The 14,326-nt window shown below is 38.4% G+C and overlaps 2 protein-coding genes across 4 annotated transcripts in view; one reads left to right on the forward strand and one right to left on the reverse strand.

Moving 5' to 3' along the window:
* Nucleotides 1–4,552, reverse strand: part of lars1b (leucyl-tRNA synthetase 1b) — a 32,426-nt gene extending 27,874 nt beyond the window's left edge. Inside the window, exons 1-8 of the mRNA XM_057820458.1 lie at nt 4,277–4,552; nt 3,889–4,010; nt 1,495–1,582; nt 1,233–1,313; nt 1,008–1,148; nt 772–933; nt 572–684; nt 442–505 (exon numbers count right to left, since the gene is read on the reverse strand). Coding sequence (XP_057676441.1) covers nt 442–505; nt 572–684; nt 772–933; nt 1,008–1,148; nt 1,233–1,313; nt 1,495–1,582; nt 3,889–4,010; nt 4,277–4,282 — 777 coding nt within the window. The 5' untranslated portion in view covers nt 4,283–4,552. The remainder of the gene's footprint in view (nt 1–441; nt 506–571; nt 685–771; nt 934–1,007; nt 1,149–1,232; nt 1,314–1,494; nt 1,583–3,888; nt 4,011–4,276) is intronic.
* rbm27 (RNA binding motif protein 27) overlaps nt 4,487–14,326 on the forward strand; it is a 70,058-nt gene continuing 60,218 nt past the window's right edge. For 2 of the 3 annotated variants that reach the window (XM_057820460.1, XM_057820461.1), the window contains exons 1-4: nt 4,487–4,822; nt 9,229–9,347; nt 11,093–11,220; nt 11,299–11,378. In XM_057820460.1, the coding sequence (XP_057676443.1) occupies nt 4,764–4,822; nt 9,229–9,347; nt 11,093–11,220; nt 11,299–11,378 (386 nt within the window). In that variant the 5' untranslated portion in view covers nt 4,487–4,763. The remainder of the gene's footprint in view (nt 4,823–9,228; nt 9,348–11,092; nt 11,221–11,298; nt 11,379–14,326) is intronic. The other variant, XM_057820462.1, reaches the window with a different exon arrangement.

Genomic DNA, 14,326 nt, shown 5'->3' on the forward strand with positions numbered 1-14,326 from the left:
TATTTTTTTTATTATTGTTGCCCCAATAAAGTGTGTAAGCCAATACAGACTTCATGGTGGTTCATTTGGTCTTATGACATTCTTACGATGCCGCTGTCAGATAAAGTGTTACCGGTTTGTATTTTTCAGTGAAAAGATCCCATTATACAGTGAGGACAGCTGCGGCTTATAGCTTATCTATGAGCAAGTGCCGTTTTTGTGTCAAATTTGGTCAGTGGAGGCTTATAGTCTAGTGTACCTTGTAGTCCAAAAATTACGGTAATTTTGTAAATAGATGTACCACTGTAATTAGAACTAAAACCAGTTCTTGAAGTAGAACTAAAACCATCAAAAATTCTTGATCCATACAAGGGGAAATCACAAAAATACAATAAAATGCACACAGTAAAGCTAAAAAATTCTATGGAACACAATAAAAATATAATCACCAAGTACACATACCTCTCCTGTCTGCCTGTCATGGTCCATACACGGTTGCCCATCCTTGGGGGAGTAGATGGTATATCTCCAAAGATAATTACAAATGTTTTTCAACATCCGCTAAACTCTGATTAGCTTTTTTTCATCTTACCTTTTCCCGAAATTAATCTTTTTCCTCTCCTTCAGAGTGAGAAACTGCCAGCGTACAAAAGAATCGTAGAAGGGGTTCACGTCAGTGGTGATAAACGAGCGTCTCCAGTCCACCTGTAAGATAACAACACACATTTAATAACCTTTCAGGTTTTTTTTTTTTTTTTTATTATTATGAAGGGTAAAAAGGTGATTTTGTACCTTGACGCCCATCATTTTGAGGTCCTTAATTGCCAGAGGAGGGAAAAATTCCAGCCAGTGCTCAGCATTGGCGAACTTGCAAATATCGTGGTCAGACAGGCCTAGAGACCTCATAATGTTCCATTGAAAGGTGGAGGAGCCGGATTTGGCCACTGCTTTACTCTAACGGAAAAAAGGACAGCACAGAAACTTACAAGATGACAAAAACGGTACAAATCATTCACTGCCATTCTGACCTTCTTCCCCTTTGCTTTGTCCTTAATGATAATTTCATCGCAAGTCACTGGCTTCTCCTTCTTCTCTTCCTCCTCCTCGTCTGGAAACTGTGGTGGATTTCCATACAGTTCCATCTCGCGCTTGAGCTTGTCTGCACAGGCCTTTGTGAAAAATATATCATGTTTTGTTTTTGTTTTCACACTGTACACATAGGGCAATCAGAACGAACACACAAAAGCACTCACTTTGATTGGCATGCCTGTGCAGTGGAGACCAAATGGGAAAAGGCATTTCTTCCCTTTCAAGGACTGGTAGCCAACCGCAAACTGCCAAGAAACAGCGTATGTTAAACGAGCACTAGTGCGCTTCAGCACGCTCGAGGCATGCCCTCTACTGGCTAACTCGTAACCTACAGGCAACAATACGTCCAAAATTAATCAATCAGCCTGTAATAAAAAATCTAAGAACTAGAAGAGTCTCTTTCCTTTTTAAAATGCTCCAACTCACCTCACACTTTGACAAGCTGAATGTGTGACCAAGATGCAACCGCCCATTCATGTAAGGGTAAGGGAATGTGACAAAGTACTTGTTTTTGCTGCAAAATACAGTACAGTGCTTTATTAAAACATGCAAAGAAAGCCATCACAATGAATCGCTGAATGGCAAATTCGATTTCTGACAATGATTTTCTCCTGTTGATGCTTTCCCAGATGCCTCAAAAAGATGTTAGCTTCACTGAAGAATACCGTAATTTTCGCACTATAAGGTGCAGCTGACTATAAGCCGCACCCTTCAAATTTGGCAAGAAAACAATTTTTCGTACAAAAGACGCACTGGACTATAAGTCGCAGCTGTCCTCAATGTATTATGGGATATTTACACCAAAAGATATTAACTGGTAACACTTTATTTGACAGCGGCATCATACGACCGTCATAAGACCAAATGAACCACCATGAAGCTTTGAACCAATTGGCTGCAAAGCTTCATTGCTTCAAGAAGCTTCATTTGGCCATCACTGCTCCCTTGGAGGAGAAAGTCAACCTCTGCTGCCACCTGCTGTCAATACTGTTGTTGTCCACCATGCCTCCTAGTATGCATTGCATCGCTACAGATGTGATTAACAATCAAAATTCATGTTCTGTGTTAATTATTTCTTCAGTTGCTGTCCCAGGTGTTTCATTAATTGCTAATTATGGAATTTGTTAACACTTTGACAGTGGTGCCATATGACTGTCACTAAACAATCATACACACTGTCATGAGATGAGCATTAATGTTTATAACTGTAGGTGCCTAAAATAACATTTGGATAACTATTTAGGTTAATTATAAATAATTTATTTGGTTAAATAAGACAGGCTTGTTATTTTTTTATTTGAATGAACAGGACTTTTGTGTACTGTGAAATGCTTTGGTAACACTTTATAATAACTATCCGTTTTACTAGTTAATAGATCATTCGTAAACTGTTGATAAATGATTTATTGTTGATTTGTGAAGTATTTGTTAACAGTTTGTTAAGCATTTACAGAGTGTTCCAATATGGTTGACCCCATTCTAAATGCCTATGCTAGTTGATGGATCTTTATAAAACTATATACACTTTATGTTGAAGGTCATAAGTTTTATTGGTTAAATATAGAAAGAAAACTACAAATATTTGTTGTTTCTATGGCAGATTTTCATAAATGTACAACATGAGCGCTGCCTGCAAAATGCTTTATCAAAATGCCTTTTCTTTTGAAGAAAACTTCAAAACCTTTCTTAACCTGAAAAGATAGAAATGCCAAAGGTTACACACAAAAACTTGAAACATTTCTACACAAACTGTGTTTCAGGTTAAGAACACCCTGTAAATGCTTAACAAACTGTTAACAAATACTTCACAAATCAACAATAAATCATTTATCAACAGTTTATTAATGATCTATTAACTAGTAAAACGGATAGTTATTGTAAAGTGTTACCAATGCTTTTTTTTGTTTTATACTCAGAACCTTCATTAAAAACTAACAGGTTTTATGTACTTAAAACAGTTGTAGACTACAGTAAGTCAGGATGCTTTAATAAAATATTTTTTTAAGGACATAGTCATCCATTTTGTCTTCATTGTTACTTACAAAATGCTTAAAATAACTTCACGTGCAATTGTGAAGGTAATTGAAAAACATGACATTTATCTTAATAATCGATTAATCGTTTAAGGAATCGTTCGATTAATGAAATAGAAAAATAATCCTTAGTTGCAGCTGTAACCTGGAAGTTATCTTTAGGGATGTAAACAATGACATGTGATTTTGCTTTGAGCGTTGTCTGACACCGATTTTGATCCTGCTGCTGAAATAGTTGTTTTTGAACACAAATCATGCAATTTCATTTAGTTTCCATCCATTATATAAAAACTTTAAACATTTTAGGCAGATTTTTTAAGCCATAGTTAGAAAAGTTTCCCCCTTTTTTCCTTCGGTTTCTTTGATATTTTTGCTTTTCAGATTTTTTTTCTACACTTCTCAGTTCTACTCACACTTATTTTTTGTTTTAACCCTTTAGAACCTACCGTACTATACCAAAATAAGTTAAACGATGAAGTCCAGAACATTTACCTGGGGTAGCTACCTTCCATCATCTGGAGAGTTGTTATTTGTCTGAATTTTGAAAAAAGGTTTTGGGTTCTGTGAATGGTTTGAAAACCCTTTAAAGTAATGTATTACATGATGGCTTAAGTAATTTTTTGCTTCTGTGTCTGTACTTTTACTGAATTTTTTAAAAAAAAGTGAGTACTTCATCCACCACTGGGCTTTTCCAGACACTCCAAAAAGATGTTAGCTTCACTGAAGATTTGTCTAAATAGTCCATTGGTATGAATTGGGATGCAGATGTCATAAGAGAACAACTTACTGTGCAGTTCCCCCAATTGTTGTCGTAGCATCAGTCTCAAACGCTTTGTCTTTCTCCCATTTCTCCTGGATTTCGAGCTCAATTTTTCTCAAAAAGTCCAACTTAGCTGTTCCCTTTCGCTCCTGGAGAGACGTAAAATAGTAACAACGGATCTGTAAATGAACCTTAACCCCAGCAGTGGAAATAGGACAACACCAAATTGTGCATTTTATAATGATCGTGTAGAAAATCGAGACGATCACACGCGGAATATAAAAACTTGAGCGTCATTCGCGTGTGCAGCTGTTTGCTAGCTAACTTTACCAACATTTACGACATGTCAATGTTGTAAAGAATTTCCACATTTACAATATTTTACGAATGTTTTGGACCAAATTTATTGACTCACCGTCATTTTGGTAAATCATAAATTATTCAGTTGGTTCGGCAAAATTAAAATGTAAGCGTTGGAAGAAGCTAAAGCAAGAGAAACCCACGCCACCGCTGCCCGGCTGATGACACCAATGACAGCCGTTCGCTATGATTTCTGGAAGATGTAGTCCATCGAAAATATCACGTGGATAACGCTCGTTAGACAAAAAAGTCAGTCTTTTTGCTTCATTCACTTAGCGAAAGGGTAACCTTGTGTTTTACGTGAAAAAATGTTAGCTAAGTGTGAATATTTAGCTAGCTAAAGTTGCGTTTTGAATACGAAACACTCTTGAGTTTTGCGTTTACGACACTACTCGTGTGTTAACGTACCGTAAAGCATTTCGGTGCGACCTGCCAGTGGAAAGCGACAGAAGGCCCTGTAAGCTTATAAATTTATAGACGATGAAAGCAGGCGTATTGGGGCTCCTTTTCATTTTATAGGCCGCGTTTTCGTCTTCCTCACGATGATTATAGAAAATGTGGACGCCCTCAAGTCGTGGCTGGCAAAACTCCTGGAGCCAATGTGAGTGTTTGAATTGAAATGTCATTTAGCACGCATGCTACGTAGTTAGCTATAGAAACTGACCACCGTGGCCGATAGCTTGCTATTCAAGGGAAACCAACCTGTTTGACTTTGCATTCACTGGGAAATAACATGCTCACTGTGCTAGTCGGAGTAGTTGGAAGAATAAATTGCATAACTTGATCGGAACACCTCAAGAAATAACTTTACTCAGTCGCACGCCTCCAAACTACAGGAATGAGCATGCACCCTCATGTTTGCAATTCTAGGAGCTTTCTTGGAATGATTCCAAAATGTGTAAATAGCTTTAAGAGCTTATGCATGCTATATTGTTGCTATAGTTACCAAAAAAATGTTTATTTTTGCCCTGTTTATAGCCAGCTGGCATGCAAATAGGTTTGCATAAAGTGTTGAAAGCTGCTGATGTTTTACACTCACTTGAGCTTAGGCACACTGACAACATCATCTCCAGAAAACATTCTACTTTTAACTGAACTACAAGGCCTGGAGATTCATAATGTAGATCATTTTTTCCTGGGCATCTTGTGTCAAGCTGAATATTTTACATTAGAAAAATCTAACGATACTGAAAAAGTCGCAAAAGTTGGAGACAGTAATGTATACAATATTAATGGTTTTACTGTATTGACCCATATGGCACTTACTTTGTGTGTAGCCGAACGCAGTGATTATTCTGTTGTATAAATGGCAACAGGTGGATAGCAGTGGTGGAATTTAATGACTTAAAAGTACTCATTACTTAAGTACATTTTTGTGTATCTGTACTTGAGTACAAATATGAAGTGGTACTTTTCGCTTCGCTACGTTTTAAAGCAGGTATCTGTACTTTTTACTGCACTACTTTTCAAATTGTCGCCTGCGTTAGGCGTTACTTTTGTTAGGTTTTTTTTCTCATTGTGAATTCATAGTTTCGTTTTCATGTTCAATCGATAAGCCCAGTGCAACTACCGTATATGAGCACTAGAGGCAGCAACACAAGTACAAGCAAGATGAGGCAGGTGAATAAGATATTGGTCAATAAAAAAAAACACCACACTCTTGTACAGTAGGTGGCAGTATGCACCTGATAGTTTCTTGCAATCTGCTATTATGCTAAATGTTGGAGTTTTTGAGCTTGTGCAGCTTCTTTTTTTTTTTTAAAATGAAGAAGTCAGTGAATTTTCTGGTACTTTCTTTGAATATTGACTCATATCTCTATGTGTATGTATGTAAATTTTACATATATCTACATGTATTACATTTTGCATTGGGAGGAAATACTAGTCCTTCTCAAAAAATTAGCATATTGTGATAAAGTTAATTATTTTCTGTAATGTACTGGTAAACATTACACTTTCATCTATTTTTGATTCGTTACACACAACTGAAGTGCTTCAAGCCTTTTATTGTTTTAATATTGATTATTTTGGCAAAAAAGTCAAGAAAAACCAAAAATCCCTATCTCAAAAAAGTAGCATATTTCATCCGACCAATGCAAACAATGGTTTTTTTAATCCAAAAAATGTCAATCTTCAATTAATTACATCAGCTATGCACTCAATACTTGGTCGGGAATCCTTTTGCAGAAATGACTGCTTCAATGCAGCGTGGCATGGAGGCAATCAGCCTGTGGCACTGCTGAGGTGTTAGGGAGGCCCGGGATGCTTCGATAGCGGCCTTAAGCTCATACACAGTGTTGGGTCTGGTGTCTCTTAACTTCCTCTTCACAATATCCCACAGATTATCTATGGGGTTCAGATCACAATATGCCACAGATTCTCTTTGGGGTTCAGGTCAGGAGAGTTGGCAAGCCAATTGGGCACAGTAATGCCATGTTCAGTAAATCATTTACCAGTGGTTTTGGCACTGTGAGCAGGTGCCAGGTCGTGCTGAAAAATGAAATCTCCTTAAAGCTTTTCAGCCGATGGAAGCATGAAGTGCTCCAAAATCTCCTGATAGCTAGCTGCATTGACCCTGCTCTTGATAAAACACAGTAGACCAACACCAGCAGCTGATATGGCTCCCCAGACCATCACTGACTTTGGGTACTTGACACTAGACTTCAGGCATTTTGGCATTTCCTTCTCTCCAATCTTCCTCCAAACTCTGGCACCTTGATTTCCGAACGACATGCAAAATTTGCTTTCATCTGAAAAAATTACTTTGGACCACTGAGCAACAGTCCAGTGCTGCTTCTCTGTAGCCCAGGTCAGGCGCTTCTGCCGCTGTTTCAGTTTCAAAAGTGGCTTGACCTGTGGAACGCGGCACCTGTAGCCCATTTCAAGCACACGCCTGTGCACGGTGGTTTTGGATGTTTTTACTCCAGACTCAGTCCACTGTTTCTGCAGGTCCCGCAAGGTCTGGAATCGGCCCTTCTCCATAATCTTTCTCAGGGTGTGGTCACCTCATCTGGTTGTACAGTGTTTCCTGCCATACTTTTTCCTTCCCACTGAGGTGCCTTGATACAGCACTCTGGGAACAGCCTATTCGCTCAGAAATGTCTTTCTGTGTCTTAGCCTCTTGCTTGAGGGTGTCAATGATGGCCTTCTGGACAGCAGTCAGGTCGGCAGTCTTGCCCATGATTGCGGTTTTGAGTAATGAACCAGGCTGGGAGTTTTTAAAAGCCTCGGGGATCTTTCGCAGGGGTTTTGAGTTAATTTGTTGATTCAGATGATTAGGTTAGTAGCTTCTTTAGAGTACCTTTTCATGATATGCTAACTTTTTGAGATAGGAATTTTTGTTTTTTCTCGACTTTTTTGCCGGGATCATCAATATTAAAACAATAAATGACTTGAACTACTTCAGTTGTACAGTGGGGAGAACAAGTATTTGATACACTGCCACCATTGGCAGCGTATTAAATACTTGTTCTCCCCACTGTATGTAATGAATCTAAAATATATGAAAGTCTAATGTTTATCAGTACATTACAGAAAATAATGAACTTTATCGCAATATGCTAATTTTTTTACAAGGACTAGTACTTGTAAATTTTAAAGGATTTTTAAAAAATCTAGTACTAATCTAGTACTTAAGTAATTTTTGCACCTGTATCTGTACTTAAGTAAAAAAAAAAAAGTGAGCACTTCATTCACCACTGTCTAATGGAAGCACTTTTAACTAATTCACTGGCATTGACAGCAATTGACGTTTGAATTTTTTGTCTTAGTCTTTTGGACAAAATACTTATTGGTTTTAGTCATGTTTTAGTCATTTCAAAATGTTTGTCTTTGTCTGTTTTTTTGTTCATATTTACTCAAAATGTTTTTGTCAGTAAAATGCAAAGGTTTTAGTCCCCAAAAAATAAATAAAGGCTTCCAACAATTTCGAACGAACATTGACAGACAAGCACATATTGTAGCATCTACTAGGGAAACGCCAACATCCTGGTGATAATACACACTCAGCAGCAAAACCGTACATAATTTTCGATTAAATCTACCCACCTGGACGCAACGTACTGTGTGTACACAGCAAAACACACACCTCCTCAAAATTAGTTAAATTCCCTTGTTTTCAGTGTAAATCTACTAGAAATAAGTGAAACCATCTGCCAGTGCTTCAGGTAAATTTAGTCACTTAGACTTCTTGAAATAAGAAAAATAGCTAGCTGAAAGTAACTTTTAACAGACTTGTTTAAAGCAATAGATTTGTATATTTAATTTTTAAAAAAGCTTTGAAATTTCAGAAATGTTCTTAATTCAAGAATAGATATGGTTCAAAACATTTGAAATAATTTTTTTCTTGATTTAGGTGAAAAAAAAGACCAACTTTTAGATATATGGGCTTAATAAGAACAAATAGTAATATTACCGTAACTTAAAGTAAGTGGAATAATTTGACACAAAAATCTGTTTGTAAGTCTTTAACACTCAAAGCTAGATGGAGGAAATTATTTGACTAGATTTACCTGATCAAGACGTTATAAATTTCCAGTGTTAAAAAAAAGAAGTCTGAGAGTTTAGCACTAGCCTAATGCTAAGGCTAATGCTATGCAAATGATACGAGTTACATTTAATGTATGATGATCACTCAGCACGGACCTTTAAAGGCTAAGGCAACATTACATAATAACTCTTGCCAAAATAAGAAAACAATTTTTACAGTGTGTTTCAAAACAAGCGAGCCTGGAGAGGAGAGGACACTGGCGACTTGGGGTTGACACTACTAGAGTGCCTGCTAACTACACATGAAAATCCCACACATTGTGAACATGTGACAGAAACTATGGCACGTTTTCGTCTCATCAGACAAAAACCGGTATTGGTTTTTAGCTCGGTATAGTCTCATCATCGTCATGAAAAAATTGTTCGTCGCCGAAATATTTTCATTTTAGTCATCGTTGACGAAAACAACACTGATTTTGACTAATTTAGAGCTTGATATTATTTGTTTTTGTTCTGCAGATGTGATGCGGACCCCTCTGCGTTAGCCAATTATGTTGTAGCTCTGGTGAAGAAGGACAAACCGGAGAAGGAGCTCAAAGCACTATGTGCCGATCAGCTCGACGTCTTCCTACAAAAAGGTATTCATTTGTAACACCTGCCTGCCAATAAAAGCTGGGAATAAATGAAAATAATCATTCTTATTATGTTCAAAACCTTTTATTTGGTGGAATTTACAGTGATATGAGAAAGTATCTGAACCTTTTGGAATTTCTCATATTTTAGCATAAAATCACCATCAAATGTGAACTGATCTTTGTCAAAATCCCACAGATGAAAAAACAGTGTCTTCTTTAACTAAAACCACCCAAACACTTATAGGTTTTCATATTTTAATGAGGATAACGTGCAAACAATGGCAGAAGGGGGAAAATAAGTGAACCCTCTGCCATGGAGACTTAAAGAGCAATTGAAACCAGTTTTTACCAAACTAGTTAAGTGTGTGCCCAATCACCAATGAGTGGTTTAAAGCTGCCATGCCCACTATAAAACACACACCTGTTAAGAATTGTCTTGATGAGAAGCATTGTCTAATGTGCATCATGGCTCAGTCAAAAGAGCTGTCTGAAGACTTGCGATCAAGGATTGTTGATTTTTATTAAGCTGGGAAAGGATACAAAACCATCTCTAAAAGTCTGGATGTTCATCAATCGACAGCCAGAGAAATTGTCTACAAATGAAGAGAGTTTGGCACTGTTGCCTCTCTCCCAAGAAGTGGCCGTCCACCAAAGATGACGCAAAGAGTTCAGCGCAAACTTACAGAAATCACTGGCACAGTCCAATATCTATGTGCACACATCAACTATATATAAAACTTTGGCCAAGAATAGTGTTCATGGGAGGACTCCACGGAGGAAGCCACTGCTGTCTAAAAAATACATTGTTGCTGGTTTAATGTTCGCAAAAAGGCACTTGGACACTCCACAGAAGTTGTGGCAAAATATTTTGTGGACTGATGAAACCAAAGTTGAATTATTTGGGAGTAAGTCACAACGTCATGTATCGAGAAAAAATAGAACAGCTCACCAACATCAACACCTCATCCCCACTGTGAAGCATGGTGGAGGGAGCATCATGATTTGAGGCTGTTTTGCTACCTCAGGGCCTGGACAATTTGCAATCATTAATGGAAGAATGAATTCAAAGGTTTATCAGGATGTTTTGCAGGAAAATCTGAGGCTGTCTGGCAGACAGTTGAGGCTAAAAAGAGAATGGATGCTGCAACAAGACAGTGATCTAAAACAGAAATAAATCAACTTTAGAATGGTTTCAGAAGAACAAAATACACGTTCTAGAGTGGTCAGTGTCCAGACTTGAACCCCATTGAGATGCTGTGGCATGACCTAAAGACATTGATTCATGCCAAAAATCCCAGGATTTTGACTGAACTACAGCGGTTTTGTAGAAAAGAACGGGCCAAGACTAGTCCTGATTGATGTGCCAGACTGATATGCAGCTAAGGATGCGTCTGGTTTAAGTTATTGCTGCCAAAGGGAGGGGCACAAAATATTAAATGTGATGGTTCACTTATTTATTTTTCCCCCTTGTGTCATTGTTTGCTTACTATCCTCACTAAAATAGGGAAATCTATAAATGTTTGGGTGGATTTATTAAAAGACTGTTTTTTTCATCTGTGTGATTTTGACAAAAATCAGATCACATTTGATGGCTTTATGCAGAAATGTGAGAAATTCCAAAAGGTTTAGATACTTTTTCATACCACTGTAACTGTGGATAACTTGCACACTAAAAATGTCACTTAAATTTCATTCATTTTCATTACTAACGAGGCATTAACCAAACTGTTTTATTTGTGTCGTTCCAGAAACTGTAGGCTTTGTGGATAAACTTTTTGAATGTCTGACGAGCAAGAATTACCAGGGGAACCCTGTTGCTAAGGAAGTTCCAAAAGAAGTAGTCAACCTTCCTCCACTCAAATCCGATGCGGTTGAGGTACGAACAGAGGAATCTTTTGTGTTTTTATATATTTTAAACAGGCAATGAGAGATGATATCTATTTGTTGTTGGAAGGTTGAGGCTCAAGAGGAGGAGAGAGAAAACAGGCGGAGAAGAAGTCCTTTGCGGAACCGGTCTGACTTCAACGAATCCAGGTTTGATTTTGCGCACTCATATTTAGGGATGGGAACCTCTGGGTAGATCACGATACGATTTGTGCCACAAACGATAAGGATGATACAAAAATTAACGATACATCGGTCAGGAAATCATTGTACAATACAAATAATAAGCAATTTTCAAGTTACGAAACTACTTCCAGAACCAATTAATTTCGTAAGTAGAGGTACAACTGTGTCGATTCTTGGTGAAAGCATATGGATATAGGGGTGTGACAAAATATCGAAATGGTGATATATCGTGATACTTTGTATCCCAAAAGGTTATCGATATGCTCTTTCCATGAATCGAGATATTGTTTTATAAAGGTGTCAGTGTTTAAAAAAAAAAAAAGTTGCTACAAAAATCTTCCACCATAATAGTGTCTCAGGTAACTCTTAAGGCTGCCATTGACGGTGCTCAACGCCCAATCTATTTAGACTGGGAACGTTCGTTCATTCGAAATAGGGCTGCAGCTATCGATTATTTTAGTAGCCGATTAATCGATGAACTATTCATTTCTAATAATAGAGTAACTGGATAATGGACATGAAAAATTAAACTACCTGAGCTGAGCCTCACACGGTAGATATAAAAAAAAAAGAGGATCTATGTACAACAAAAGAACAATTGGCTAACTTACATAGCAAAAGTCCGCTAGCCTAAATGCTATAAAATGCTAACGCCTTCTTGCAATGCGCTTAACAAATGGCTCAGACACATATTCCCACAAAAAAATGGCAAAATATACCTTTAAACTAAATTGCGAATGCATTCAAAAAAATCACGAGCTCAAACAAAAACTTGGCTTATGTTGGTCTTAACAGGGAGCAGATAGATTCAGCCATGTGAAATGAGGTAGACTAGAGGGCCGTGTATCAATGAAAATAAATGCAAACACTTTCAAATAAGAGTGTAACGGTACATGTATTTGTATTGAACCGTTTTGGTACGTGGTGCTCTGTTCGGAACGGAGGCGTACCGAACGAGTATCTGACGTAATATAACCCTGACTTTTCGAGTCTGTGAGTCGATCGGGTTACAGTTTCTTTGTGTAGATTATATTTACTCCGTCTTTTCTACTATTATGAGGACCAACATGGTAGGACAGTATAACCCAGAAATGTCAACGGCGCGACAACATGGCCGCCGCGAGAACATCGTGAAACGCGGGCGTTAAAGTCAATCTGCCAATGCACACCAGTCGCAATGCGGCCACGTGTTGGACGCGTCCCAGAAGCGGCTCAACACGACCCACGTGAAAAGAACAGCAGAGTTTATTATTTGACGGGAGACGCGACCCTCCTGCGTCAATACTGCTACCGGTAGCTAGGATCGGGCAGACCGGAAGTCACTCGTGTAAAAATACGGTGGACCCGGTCGATATTCAAACTACCGTAATTTCTGGACTATTGGGCGCCCCGATTACAAGCCTCACCCAGTACATTTTTAAAGGAAAAACCATTTTGTACATACATAAGGCTCTCCTGCCTATAAGCCGTGTGTGCCCACTTAGTAACAAGAGACATTGACAAAGAAATACAGTTTTCAAACTTTTAATAACACACCTTAACTTTTCGTTCCAAACAGCGCCGGCAAACACGGCAGTTATATAGCAGCGGCACGGAAGTTAGATAGCATCAGCATGGCGGTGCAGCACTAATTGTGCTGGTTAATAAAAACATAAAAGTCTTTGTTAGCAATCTTCATCTTCCTCCTGTGCATTCAAACCTTGGAAGTCTTCACCCTCAGTGTCGGATATGAAGACGCTCAGATGCACTTTGCCATGCACCTACTCACTCTCCTTCGCCTTCAATGTCTCCCATAATGAGGCATATTCACTCCCAGCCTGTGCCGTCCTCCTCGCCTCGTCACGCAGCAGACTGGCCTCTCGAAACCCGTTGGTGATGGCGGACTCTTTCACAGCGCTTCGCGCTGCCAGGCTCCCCCGGCAAACCTGTGCAAAAGCTTCTCTTCGCATGCGGCGAGTCTTGGCAAAACGATCTTTGCCACTCGTCATCAAAGCTTCCCATACAACTCGGATGGCCAATTTAATTTCTTCTAGCATTTTCCATGATGCAGGTCTGCCAATTCTACTCATGCACAAAGACAAGGGTCCGCCACCTCTATTCATGCCCAACGCACAAAGTTAAACTACCGGTGGTAGTGCAAACTAGCGTCTTCCTCGACACATATATTCCATGTGTCTCACTCCCACATTCCATGCTCGAGCACCCCTGGCGGCCGTCAGAAAAATACACAAATTGGCCGCATCATTGCACACGCCGCAGGACCCAAAATGAGGGGGAAAAAGTAGCGGCTTGTAGTCCGGAAATTACGGTAATATGCAATCGTAACCCACTTTTTGAGTCCATCAGATTTGTTGAGTGGTAGATCGGGGCACAGTTGACTTGTCTTTGTTGATTTACTGCTGTCTTCTCTGCTATAATAATAACCAACACGGCCCCGTGTTCAATACAAAACCTCCTACCACAACAAAACAAGTAGGAACTAATATTCACAAAGGAACTAAAGTTATACAACATGAAATATACAATATAAATGAATACTACATCACATTTGTAAAATATAAACACATAATAAAATAAATAATAGCCCATTTAAATAAAATAAATTGAAATGAGCTAAAACACCTGTAATTAAATAATAAGAATAATGCACAGATCCTGCTTACACAATTTATTAATTTCTGTGTGGCGCTTAAACTTGAGAAAATCCACCAATAAAGCTTTTGAAAACCGTTCATAAGAAAAAAAAATGATTCATTGAAGCATTTCAAAATCTTTGTCACAGGATTTCTTTTTTCTTATTTCTTTCAGAAAGAAAGCTGACCAATACGCGGGGTCTGAAAGGCAAATTGTTGTTGGATTATCTGTAAATACTCGCTACTTTTTGAGCAGAATTCAAGCTTTGTATAAGCTAA

This window comes from Corythoichthys intestinalis, chromosome 18 (genome assembly GCF_030265065.1).
Source record: "Corythoichthys intestinalis isolate RoL2023-P3 chromosome 18, ASM3026506v1, whole genome shotgun sequence".
NCBI classification, from domain to species: Eukaryota; Metazoa; Chordata; class Actinopteri; order Syngnathiformes; family Syngnathidae; genus Corythoichthys; species Corythoichthys intestinalis.